Here is a 13,284-nt window from a genome sequence, read left to right as displayed (position 1 = left end):
AGTTTTCTTATACCTTAATCTCTGCCACATATTCTTTGATGCAGTGACCTTGGCCTCCTTGCTGTTCCATGAACAAGGTACTCTCTAGCCCCGTGTATTTTTTCCATCCCTGGAATACTCAGCTTCATCTCCTCTTACTGGCTTCCTGATTTTCTTTTAAGGCCCAACAAAAATCTCATCCTCTACACCAAGCCTTTAACTCTTAATTCTAGTGACTTTCCTTTATTATTTCCTCTTTGTCCTGTACATACGTTGTTTGTACATATTCATTTGCTTGCTGTCTTCCCCCATTAAATTGTAATTTTCTTGAGCGCAGAGACTGTGTTTTGCTTACTTTTGTATCCCCAAAGGTTAGCACAGTGCCTGGTACATAGTGGGTATTTAATATATGTTTATTGACTGACTGAACTAGGGTAGCAATTAAGGAAACTGTGAGAAGGGGTCATATCCATGTTTCCAGCCTTTAGTAAGATCATTCAGGCTACAATTTCTATGCTTGTTGCAATTTTATGGGATCACAGAATTTTAGGAAGGAAAGAAATTTGAGGGATCCAATCTACCTCTCTCGCTTTACAGATGAGGAGTCTTAGGCTTAGAGATCCAGAGAAATTAAGTGACTTACCCCAGATCATAAAACTAGTTAGTGACACAGCTACAGGTCTACTAGTACCAGTGTTCTTTCTTTTCATACCATAGATTTAGACTTTGTTTTACAAACGAGGAACTGAGGGCCACAAGAGATTACAGGTCGTACAAGCCAAGGTCACATAGATTACTTAGTTAACCCTACTTACTAACTGGGAGAACCAGGATTCAAATTCAGGTCCTCCAAATCCAGATTCAGCACTCTTTACATTGTGTCACACTTGTTGTGCCGATTTGTTGTGAATGGCCAGTTGTATCTGGTTCATCAAAAACAATAGAGTAGATAGATATTCAGTATTTCATGTTTTGAAACTAATAGTTCTCCATTGTACACAGTAACAGCCACATTGTGTAATGACTGACTTTGATAGACCTAGCTCTTCTCAACAATACAAGGGTCCAAAATAATTCCAAAAGACTCAGCATGGAAGATGCTATCCACATCCAGAGAAAGTACTGTGGAGTCTGATTGCAGATCAAAGCATACTATTTGAGTTCTCTCTTTTTTCGTTTTGTTTCTTCTTTCTTGTGGTTCCTCCCATTGGTTCTAATTCTTCTTTATAACATGACTGATGTGAAAATTTGTTTAATAAGAATGTTCAAAAAAATAGTGAACAGTAAATATAGGAAGCTCTTAAAAAAACACACTAATAATTCTCCTGTAAGAAATGTTCAAATATATTTAAAGTAGCTTTGTAAAGGTTTTAACCAATTCACAAATTTTTTACTTGTTAATCCCTTTCCAGAAGGATATACAAGTAAGCAAAGGGTGTAAACAGCACAATTTATTAGATTTGCTGGGTTTCTAGAAAGAGAGATATATGTACAGCATACTTTTGAAACTATTTTTCCGTAATTTAGACTGGATAGAGTTTGAATTAGGTAAAGACAATGTTACAATGTCATTAACTATTTAGCCAGAAGAAAGTTCTATGTATAAGTTCAGTTCTAAGTAAGCAGAGTAGGGGAAGTGTTCCCGGGGCGCTGGAGACAAAGGGGGAAAGCTCCTATTCTGTGGGTAGCTGCTCTTGGTGAGCTATGTCTAGTAGCAAATTCAGGATGCCACCCTACTATCCAGCAGTTCGTAGAAGGAGCAACAAGAAATAAATACAGAATGCGTCTCTGGTTTTATATTTTCCAACTCTTGTACCTTCAGTATCTTGTGTCAGCTGATGCTGTGGTAGATGGTTTAGGGGTAAACTATTAAAACAAAAAAGTTGTCATCTCCAAAGTTTAGTGGGAAAATTCCTAAATAGCCATTATATTTTTTGGGGAAAATAAATACATAAAACTTGAAATCTTTGCCACTTGGCATTTTACTGCTCTGTTCAAACCTTTAAATACCCATTTTTTTGCTTTCTTGCCAATTTTACATTCTTTGTCATTGTAATACATGAATTCAGCCGTCAGAATGGAGGAGGCTTCATGCGTGTGTAGTGCCTGAAAGTGTACTTAGGCAGCAATGGACCATTGATTCCTTTCGGCTATCCCAGTATGGGGAGGGACTATCTTAACCACTTTGCAATGTCATCCTAGGGCAGCCAGGGTGACAGCAAAAATGCCAAGAAAAAGAACAACAAGAAAACCAACAAGAATAAAAGCAGCATCAGCAGAGCAAACAAGAAGAAGCCCAGCATGCCAAATGTATCCAATGACTTGTCTCAGAAGCTCTATGCCACCATGGAGAAACACAAAGAGGTAAAAGTTGGAAGCTCAGCTTTGAAAGGTGTATCATCCTACTAATTGTCTGCCTCCAACCAGACCCTGGTTATCTTTGTGTCACTGGCAACCAGGAGAACCCGCCTAGGCCAGGCTGTTTCATAGCAAGCACAGAAATGTTGCAAGGCTTTGTTCTTTACTAAGATTCTGAAACCTGGGGCAGCTAGGTGGCACAATGGATAGAGCACCAGCCCTGGAGTCCAGAGGACCTGAGTTCATATCTGACCTCAGACACATAATACTTTCTAGCTGTGTGACTCTGGGCAGGTCACTTTACCCCAGTTGCCTCACTTAAAAAAAAAAAAGATCCTGAAACTTGCATTTTGTTCCTTGGTTGTCTGATGAGAATGTATTACTGAGAGGTCATACACTAATTTAAACCCTCACGCTAGCTTTTCAGATCAAAAGTATCCATTCACCTTGGACAGGTGTACAGCAGTGTAGTATATCATAGATAAAATAATTTCTTTGAAAAATTAACTAAGTCAAATGAAAACTTGATCTTCCCTTGGTCACTCATAAAGATGAATGTTAGATTAGTCCTGTTCTCTAGTGCTACCTTCTTTGAAGACACTGGAGTATAGAACATTTAAATAATAATCCTAATAGGAGAGTATTGATTAAAGCTCTATCTCATTTCTAGTCTTGAATTTCATTCTGTCCACTCTTATGTCCTATTTAATACTGGTGTTTAACTCACATTACTGTTCTCATTTAACTGTAGGTCTTCTTTGTGATTCATCTCCATGCTGGGCCTGTAATAAACACTCTGCATCCCATTGTGGACCCTGATCCATTACTCAGCTGTGATCTGATGGATGGGCGTGATGCCTTCCTTACCCTAGCCAGAGACAAGCATTGGGAGTTCTCCTCATTGCGTCGATCCAAGTGGTCAACATTGTGTATGTTGGTGGAGCTACACACTCAAGGGCAAGATCGTTTCGTCTACACTTGCAATGAGTGTAAGCACCATGTAGAAACCAGGTGGCATTGTACAGTCTGTGAGGTAAGTATTAGATCTTTTTTTTTTCTCATCTGCACTGTGGTTCTTTACTAAATGGATTGCCTTTTTGGTTTCTTGCTGCTTCCTTTCTAAGCAAAACATACTTTGCTTTTGGCAATAGTTACCTGTACAGTATTGGATCAAAGAGTTCAAGTCTGTGTCCAGCCACTCCAACTAAGTTTATTAAATCTGTATAATTAGGTCATTGAACTTTTGTCCAGATCAGTGTGCCAAAGTTGTCTTCTGTAAAGACATCTCATAAAGTATATTTTAAATTTGTTGGGCAATAGATTCCCTTAAAAATGCTATTATAAGGAAGACTTTGAATATAGACACAATCTAGATTCGTCATCAAGAAGATGTTTTGATAGGATTGTTGTCTAATTTTTCAGTTTAAATACTTGCCCTTCCAGTTTTGAGGATTGATAATAACTTACCATCTTTTTTTCCATTCACATTATAATTACTATAGTTAGTGAAATTGGCAAATAGACACACCATCCTTGAGACAGTTATTTAGAAGCTATAAGGGAAAAGCTTCACCACTCTGCCCTGGATTCATCAACCCCTTTTATCTTGTTATGTTGCTTTCTGATGACTTGTGGGAGCTAACTATATTATTGCTAATATCACTGAACCAAATCTTACATTAGCTCACTGTGGGCTCTTCAAAATAGAATAATGGGACAGGGCCAAGAGCCTATATAGGGCATCTTAAACTCATCAGCCTCATTTTTGAGAAGTATAGAGAAGGGGGAAGTCTCTAGGTAGATTGAAATAGCCATTAATACCGATACCTGTTATCTATTTTCTGTAGCTGTAATGCCTTTTCATGTTATTTGAGTTTGCATTTTTTTTAAGAGTAATTATAATTTTTGAGAGTACTAGTGTTATAGTAGGACAGTAGTTCTCAGTCTTTTTTTTGGAAACCTGATAGTCCCTTCTGCCCATCCTCCCGCATTTCCACATCATTCTCTTTGGAAAAAATAAATCCTAGGAATGTGCATTGTTTTTGTGGTATTTGGAGTGTGTGTGTGTGTGTTAGTATTAACAAATGTGCAGTGAGTTTAACATTTCTTAGTGTAAATTTTCCTCTTTGTAAAATGTAAGAGGTGAACTTAGATGAACTCTTAGGCTGCCACCAAGTTAATGAGACAGAGTTAGCGTAAGTGTGTGGTAATAGCTTTGTGGTGATGAATTGATTATGCCCTACTGAAGATCCCCAAGCAGTTTAAGGACCACTGGATCAAGGTGATGAGGTAATGCTGACATGTAACATGTGTTAACTTCTAAATCTAACCTTTCTTGCTTGAGGTGTTGAATCACTTTAGTCAAATTCGAATAACCAAAAAATTGTACAAATCTTTGATTCATAATTTTTAAGAATTGAAATAAATTGTGGGATAATCATATTTTGGAAGGGGGAGAAGATAAAGAATAAATGTTGGTCATATTTATCAATAGTAGTGATATGCTTTATTTTATTGCCTAGTGGATTATTGTACATTATGAGGCTGATTTTCTTTTTTTTTTTTGGTCTTTTTCTTTATTTAAAGGATTATGACCTTTGCATTAACTGCTACAACACTAAGAGTCATGATCATAAAATGGTTAAATGGGGCTTGGGCTTGGATGATGAGAGCAATAGCCAAGGAGAACAGCAATCGAAGAGCCCCCAGGAATCGCGGCGTCTGAGCATCCAGCGTTGCATCCAGTCCTTGGTCCATGCCTGCCAGTGTCGCAATGCAAACTGCTCTTTGCCGTCTTGTCAGAAGATGAAACGGGTTGTTCAGCATACCAAGGGCTGCAAGCGCAAGACCAATGGAGGCTGCCCAGTGTGCAAACAACTCATTGCCCTTTGTTGCTACCATGCCAAACACTGCCAAGAGAACAAATGCCCTGTGCCATTCTGTCTCAACATCAAACACAAGCTCAGACAGCAGCAGATTCAACATCGGCTACAGCAGGCTCAACTCATGCGTCGACGAATGGCCACCATGAACACCCGCAATGTGCCTCAGCAAAGTTTGCCTTCTCCTACCTCAGCGACACCTGGTACCCCTACACAACAGCCAAGCACCCCCCAGACGCCTCAGCCTCCCCCCCAGCCTCAGCCTTCACCTGTAAGCATGTCACCGGCTGGCTTCCCCACTGTGGCCAGAACACAACCCCCAGCTACAGTCTCCACTGGAAAGCCTCCCAACCAGGTAGCAGCACCACCTCCTCCTGCCCAGCCACCCCCAGCCGCTGTGGAAGCGGCTCGGCAGATCGAGCGAGAAGCTCAGCAGCAGCAACATCTGTACAGAGTCAACAGCATCAACAATGGCCTGCCTCCAGGGCGCGCAGGCATGGTGAGTCAAGCTGTGGGGCCAGTGAATCAGATGCCTCAAGTTAACATGAATGTTCCCCGACCAAACCCGGTGACTGGGCCAGTCATGTCTAACATGCAGCCAGGCCAGTGGCAGCCAGCTCCGATTCCCCAGCAGCAGCCGATGGCAGGAATACAGAGGCCTGTCATGCCCATGCCAGCACAGCAGACGGTTGCTGGGCCACGGATGCCAGGAGTGCAGCCCCCACGGAGTATCCCACCCAATGCCTTGCAGGATTTGTTACGGACACTGAAATCCCCCAGCTCACCACAGCAACAGCAACAAGTGCTGAACATCCTCAAAGCAAATCCTCAACTAATGGCAGCTTTCATAAAGCAGCGAACAGCTAAATATGTGGCTAACCAGCCGGGAATGCAGCCTCAAACCAGTATCCAGCAACAAACTGGAATGCAGCAGCCCATCATGCACACACAGCCTGCTTTACAAAACATGAGTGCAATGCAAGCAGGAGTTCAGAGGCCTAACGTCCCCCCTCAGCAGCAAGGAATGGGAGGCATGAATCCCCAGGGACAGGCAATAAACATCATGAACACAGGGCACAATCCCAGCATGGCAAGTATGAATCCACAGTACAGAGAAATGATCAGGAGGCAGTTGCTGCAGCAGCAGCAGCAGCAGCAGCAACAACAACAACAAGGAGGTGCTGGGATGGCTGGTGCAATGGCAGGGCACAGCCAGTTCCAGCAGCCTCAAGGACCTGGGGGTTATCCCCAAGCCATGCAGCAACAAAGGATGCAACAACATTTATCCATACAGGGAGGCTCCATGGGCCAGATGGCTCAAATGGGACAACTGAGCCAAATGGGCCAGCCTGGCCTGGGGGCGGATGGCACCTCCAACATTCAGCAAGCACTGCAGCAGCGGATTCTGCAACAACAGCAAATGAAACAGCAGATAGGGTCCCCAGGCCAGCCTAATCCTATGAGCCCACAGCAGCATATGCTCTCAGGACAACCACAGGCATCTCATCTCCCTGGCCAACAGATAGCCACCTCCCTCAGTAACCAGGTGCGGTCTCCAGCCCCTGTCCAGTCTCCGCGTCCCCAGTCCCAGCCACCACATTCCAGCCCATCACCGAGGATACAACCCCAGCCTTCACCACATCACGTCTCACCCCAGACTGGTTCCCCCCACCCAGGACTTGCAGTTACCATGGCTAGCTCCATGGATCAGGGACATTTGGGTAACCCCGAACAGAGTGCAATGCTTCCGCAACTAAACACCCCGAACAGGAGTGCGTTGTCCAATGAATTATCCCTGGTCGGTGATACCACGGGAGACACACTAGAAAAATTTGTGGAGGGTTTGTAGCATTATGGGAGCATCACCTTTTTTTTTTTTTTCCTTTTCATGTTCTTGGACATTTTGTACTGAAAATCCAGACATCTAGGTTGTTTTTGACCCTAGATGGAACTGCTACTTCCAAGCCATGGAAGGACGAATTGCTGTTTAAAGAAACAATACAAAGAATATATTTTTTGTTAAAAACCAGTTGATTAAATATCTGGTCTCTTTTTGTTTTTGGGTTTTTCTTTTTTCTTTTCTTTTTTTTCTTTTGTTTGTTTTTTTGGTTTTTGTTTCTTTTTGTTTTTGTTTTTTTTTTTCTTTTTGTTTTGTTTCTTGGGGGTGGGGGATGTGGGGGGTGGTTTTGTTTGGATTCTTTTTTGTCATTGATGGTGACTCATGTCTTTTTTTTAAATGGGGAAAACAAGTTCATTATATTCATATTTTTTATTTGTATTTTCAAGACTTTAAACATTTGTGTTTAAAAGTGAGAAGAAAAAATAATATTCAGAAACTGATTTCCTGAAATAATGCAAGCTTATAATGTGTCCCGGTAACTTTCTGACATGTTCCGGGAAGATTTTTTTTCTATAGTGAACTCTGCGGGCGCTCCAAGTATTACCCCTGGAAGATAGGAATTGACTCTTGTGTACACACACACACACACACACACACATACCCTATACGTACTGGCTTATGCCAAAATCCTTGTCTTGCAGATGTAGAAATTGTTGCTTTGTTTCTCTGATAAAACTGGTTTTAGATGATAAAATAGGGATGATCACTCTTAGACCGTGCTGATTTTAATAGAGAAGAAACATTCTTTTCTTTCTTCTATGTGAAACTTGAAATGAGGAAAAGCAATTCTAGTGTAAATCATGCAAGCTCTATAATTACTATAAATAAGAAAATCCAAGAAGATTCAATCACTGTATAGAATGGTAAAATACCAACTCATTTCTTACTTATTATATCATATTGTTAAATAAACTGTGTGCAACAGACAAAAAGGGTGGTCCTTCTTGAATTCATGTACATGGTATTAACACTTAGTGTTTGGGGTTTTTTGTTATGAAAATGCTGTTTTCAACATTGTATTTGGACTATGCATGTCTTTTTTTCCCATTGTATATAAAGTACTGCTTAAAATTGATATAAATTACTGAAGTTTTTAACATGTATTCTGTTCTTTAAGATCCATGTAAGAATGTTTAAGGTTTTTATTTATTTATATATATTTTTTGGATTCTGTTCTTTGTAAGACATGATTCTGGTTATTCACTCATAGAAGCAGCCTGGGGCATTGGTAGTGGTGGCCTGATTTATGGCATATTTAGGTAACATGTCCAGTGAAGAGCAGCCTTTTTAGAGTATCTCCTTGGGAATGAGTGAAGCAAGGTCAGTCTTTATCCCATACAGTTAATGCTTACAGGTATTCGTAAGTTATGTAATAGATGAATGACTATTTCTTTAAAAGGGCCTTGGATGAAACTTTTTTTTTTAACCCATCCTACCTCCTTTCCTTAGCCCTTACAAAATACTGGTTGAATAGCCTCATCCAGTTGCGTAGTATGGGTGGCAGTTATTGTTCCTGAATAGAAGATGCAGGCCTGGTTTCATGAACAACCAGAAAGCTGGAGGAAGGTTTACTTTAGGTGTTGTCCTTGTTCCCAACTGTTCTATCTGACCATTTGGCTTAAAATAGTACTCCTGCATTAAAGGTGGTAATTACAGACTCTTCTACCTCCAGAGCTTACCCTGATCCATTCTTATAGTTGGCTCTTGCTTATCTGGCCCAGGCTAAATCCCATATTCTTGTGGAAGTGTTCAGTATCTGTTAGGAACTGAGCCAAAGGAGTAAGGGTTCTCTAGTCAGGGATTTGCTAATGGAAGTTCACCTTTCTTCCTACCAATAATTCTGTAATTGACCCCAGGCCAATGAGGTGATTAAATATGGCCATCCCAGTACTGTGGGAACACCCCGTACTCATCCAAGTGGCCCTGTTGATCCCCCTTAGGTCCAATTTTCAGATGCTCATAGTGAGTGGGATGATCATTTTAATTCCATGATTACTGTAAAAATTGCATACACTTCAGAGAAGGATCACCAACGGAGAGATTTCAAGTTAGACTAATGTTGTTTAGTCTGCTGCACCATAGGTTGCTAATGACTTGAATTCTGTTTCTCCTAGTATCCCCAGTCCCTAAATGAAATGGGAATTCTAGATCAAGTGGGTTTTCTATGGAATACAAATCATGGCCCAAATATATACTCCTTTTGGCCCTCTTGTTTCTGGAGATATTTTCAAAATGCTTTGTTTCAGAATCTAAATCTGAGGAAACTTTCCCAGTAGCTTAAACTTTGCAATCCACTTTTGCACAGTGTTCCATGATTTGAGTTTTAATAATGTAGATTAGTTGAACTAGACTTGCATCAGAAAGGAATGCAAGACACCCCCCCAATACCCCAGGTCCCCAACTGATATAAACAATGCTTATTAGCAGTGCTTAGCTTGCTTAATTTTTACATATATTCTCCCCTGCCAGTATTACCTTTTTACTAGTGGGACAGTATCGGACAGTATGTTAAAACAACAGAGATAATTGTAGCTGGTGATTTGTGAAACTGGAGAGAGCTGTTGGCCCCGTACTGTGAATATGGCATACTCCCACCTTGTTTAGTCTTTCTAACCTGTTAAATGAAGAGCGTTTCTGTTAAAGCTTTTTCTGCAATTCGAAACTCTTTGTACCAACTTCAACATCTTTGGATTCCTCATCCCATGCAACTGTCTTAAGCAATCAAGATGTCAAAAGATGGGGCTGAGGGTGTGGTCAGTGGACACTAACCCTGAGCTTGTCAGAAGGAAATTGCTGTAAGAAAGATGGAAAGCCCCAATGCTGTGTCTCATGCTGTATACTTAAGGGGGGGGGGGAAAGTCCTATATTTGTGATCAAAAAGAGGAAACTTGAAATGTGCTGGTGTTTATAATAAAAGCTGGTAAAACTGCTTGGATTCAAGGATGGTTCCGATTGGCTAGTGACCTTTAGAATTAGTTTAGCCATTGAGTCAAAAGATTGAAGGAACTCAGTTGAGTTTCTCCAGTGTGCCTGTTGGTGGGGTATTTTGTTTCTTTTGGTGACTTTGGGCCTTTTGTTTTGTTTTGTTTTGTTTATAAGTAGTTGAGAATTTCTGAAGTTGACCATAGGTTGAATTTGCCTGAGATGCATTAATTGGAGGAGCTTAGGTTACTACTAAGATCTAAGTTAGAGAAACACCTATGCAAGATATCGTAATAAGACTGGAGCCAAAGCTTTCCTTTTTTGGTTGTATCTCAAAATCAGTTATTAAGGTGAACAGTCTATCTGAGGAGGTTCAATGAAAAGCATTAATACTCCTGGAACCAGAGAGAATCCATTGAAAACATTTTAACTTATTAAATAGAAATAAACAGCAGTATTTTTAAAGCAAACAACATTCACTCAGTTTGGATCAAGCCCAGGTAGGTATGAAATATGCAAAAGGATATTTACATATTATTTGTAGGGACAAGATGATAAAATACCATGGAAAAAAAGAAGGCAAGTCTAAAATTAGAATTTTTAAGAAACTATTATGACTCTTCAAGTGTGCATTAAGCAGGCTATTGATTGTAAAACTTGTCAGTGAATTCTGTCAATGTATGGATGAGAAGGATTTGTAAAATTAATCCTTTTGTGCAAACAATGCTCTTTATATTTACTTGCAAGTAGTTTAAATGTTTCTCTTTGCTTAGCACATTTTTCCATAGCTAGTACAAAAATAACATTTTGTCCAGTCCCTTTCTTAGCTATTATGGCAGATTAATAGGATTGGAATTAGCAAGGCATTGCTAAATTTTTAAAGAAAAGTTTTCTTAAAATTTCAGAGTATCAAGCATTTTAATGGTTTTTATAATACCTTTTAATGTGACATTTATCTTTCGTTTACCTGATGAACAATTTCTTGTTAACAGATTTTTAATGAAATGAAATGAAAAACCTGAAATGAAAGCATTTCAAGTTTTACAAAATTTTAATAGAAAAAAGAAATGTAGCTATTTAAGATGTGGTGCTGCTTTAGTTTAGTTAGTTATTGACCAACTAAACTCAAATTCAAGGGTAGAGGCTACATCTCTGTAAGATGAAACAGTTTGGGTTTGACATTGAAATGTTAACATTGAGAGACTTTCTAGGGAAGAAGTGCAATTAAGTTTTTCCAGATGATAAATATGGGTATGTTTTTAAAAGGGAAAAAAAAACCTGTAGAAATTTAGCTAGAATTATTATGTGTTTCCCGAAAGTCTTAGGTACAATTTTAAATTGTACCTAAGACTTTTGGGACATCTGATATGATGGAAATCAGTACACCTACATCTAGTTCTAGTTCTCCCATTGACAAGCCATAACATTGGGTAGGTTACTTACCTGGACTTCCATTTTCTTGTCTGTGAAATGGAGAGTTGGACTAAAGTGCACCTCCGCTCATCACTACCATCTGTGGTCCTTTGGTTATCCATATTGCTTGGCATGTCCCCCTTTTCTGGGTTTTTCTATCATTCTTTGCTTCTCATTTCTCTCCATCATCCCCTTTAGAAGTTCTTAAAACTTTTTTGTGTTATTCATCTCTTTAGCAATCAGGTAAAACTGATCAACTCCTTCTCATAATAATGCTTTTAAATGCAAAAAATAAAATACATAGGTTTAACAAAGGAAATCAGTTATATTGAAATGCAGTTACACATTTTATTCATATATATATATGTATGTATGTGTGTGTATATGTGTGTGTGTGTGTGTATATATATTATAGTATGTGTGTGTATGTATGTTTTTAAGTACACATCTCAGGCTAAGAATCCCTGCTAAAAGCCCAAAGTAGCAATTGAGCCAGAAGGAAACTTCCTTCTTTCCTCCCCAATCCCTAAAGTTAAAAATGTTGCAAACTTTGAAGCAGAAAAACAGAAGAAGCTCTCTGGTCAACTGTAAGAATTAAAATAAGTGATCTCTGCTGGCAAGAAGCATACACAATGTCAATCTCTAGCCAGAGCAGCTTTTTTTGTAATGTTGATTCTTGGTGGGAAAGAAGCTACTTACATTATGGTGTTTATTTTAAACAATGAAGAATAAATGGGCTTAAAATTTGCAGTAGAAAAGTGCTCAATGTAAAGTTTTGGAAGAGTTTCATTGCAATGTGAACACCATTAGAAAGCCATGGAATTACCTTCTTTCTGGAATGTATTGCAAATGAATACCTAAAGTAACTAACATAAAAATCTAGTCTTCTAAAAACAGTCTTCACTTGTAATATATATTATTTGATTTATGATAATCTGAATAGCAGGGCACCTTAGTGTATTTAGTTAATTTGTTCTAATTTGAGGCATGACCGTAGTGTAAAGAGATGAAAGCATGTCTTTACGGAGAAATTGACTAGATGACTTCTAAAGGTCTGTCCTTACTGAGAAACACTGTGGTTTAGGATTCAAGGCATAAGAGCTTTGCAAAAAGACAATCTAAGCAAGAAGTAATTTGGCTCTGTTGAATAGAGCATAAGGAAATGAGGGTACCCTACAGCAGGTGTTCTTGCCTTTTTTTGTGTGATGGGCCCTTTGCCACTCTGGTGAAACCTATGCACCTCTTCTCAGAATGATGTTTTTATATACATAAAATTTATAGTATTAAGGAAGTAAATTATTTTGAAATACAATGACCAAAATAGTGGGGAGAGGGGCTGAAGTTTAAGAATTACTGTCCAAGAAGTTTTTAAGAAGATCCCTAGCATAAAGTGTAATGAGGACTTCAATCCAGAGCACTGGTAAGGGTGTAGGAGGATGTTCAAAAGGCATACATAGAAAGCGAACACATTCACAGAATTCTCTATTTGGACTGAAATAGAATGAAAATTTTCTCAGCCTGAATTTAACAATTTCACAAGATTTGCCGAGTTGCATAGGTTAACCTAAGCATAATTGTAGGGGATGGCGAGTATAATAGCATTGCTATAACACTGTTAGGTTTCCAAAGCACTTGACTTACCACAAGTATACCGTCAGTGGCACAAATACAATTCATACCCAATTTGCAAATGTCGAAAGTCTCCAGGGTTGTAACTACCCCGTGGTCATGTAATTCAGTAAATGTTCAAAGTGTGACGTGGACCTGAGTCTTCTGATCTGCGTTCTCTCCATTAACCAGTGCTATACATAAGGTCATGGGCATCATGTG

At 39.3% G+C, this 13,284-nt stretch overlaps 1 protein-coding gene across 1 annotated transcript in view; it reads left to right on the top strand.

Moving 5' to 3' along the window:
• Window positions 1–10,048, top strand: part of CREBBP (CREB binding lysine acetyltransferase) — a 162,795-nt gene extending 152,747 nt beyond the window's left edge. The window contains 3 exon segments of the mRNA XM_020995440.2: window positions 2,182–2,343; window positions 3,089–3,370; window positions 4,924–10,048. Coding sequence (XP_020851099.1) covers window positions 2,182–2,343; window positions 3,089–3,370; window positions 4,924–7,068 — 2,589 coding nt within the window. The 3' untranslated portion in view covers window positions 7,069–10,048.
• The last annotated feature ends 3,236 nt before the right edge of the window (window positions 10,049–13,284 follow it).

The sequence above is a fragment of the Phascolarctos cinereus genome, unplaced genomic scaffold (assembly GCF_003287225.1).
Source record: "Phascolarctos cinereus isolate Bilbo 61053 unplaced genomic scaffold, phaCin_HiC Scaffold_4;HRSCAF=312, whole genome shotgun sequence".
Classification (NCBI taxonomy): domain Eukaryota; kingdom Metazoa; phylum Chordata; class Mammalia; order Diprotodontia; family Phascolarctidae; genus Phascolarctos; species Phascolarctos cinereus.
This window is presented reverse-complemented; position numbering and strand designations above follow the sequence as displayed.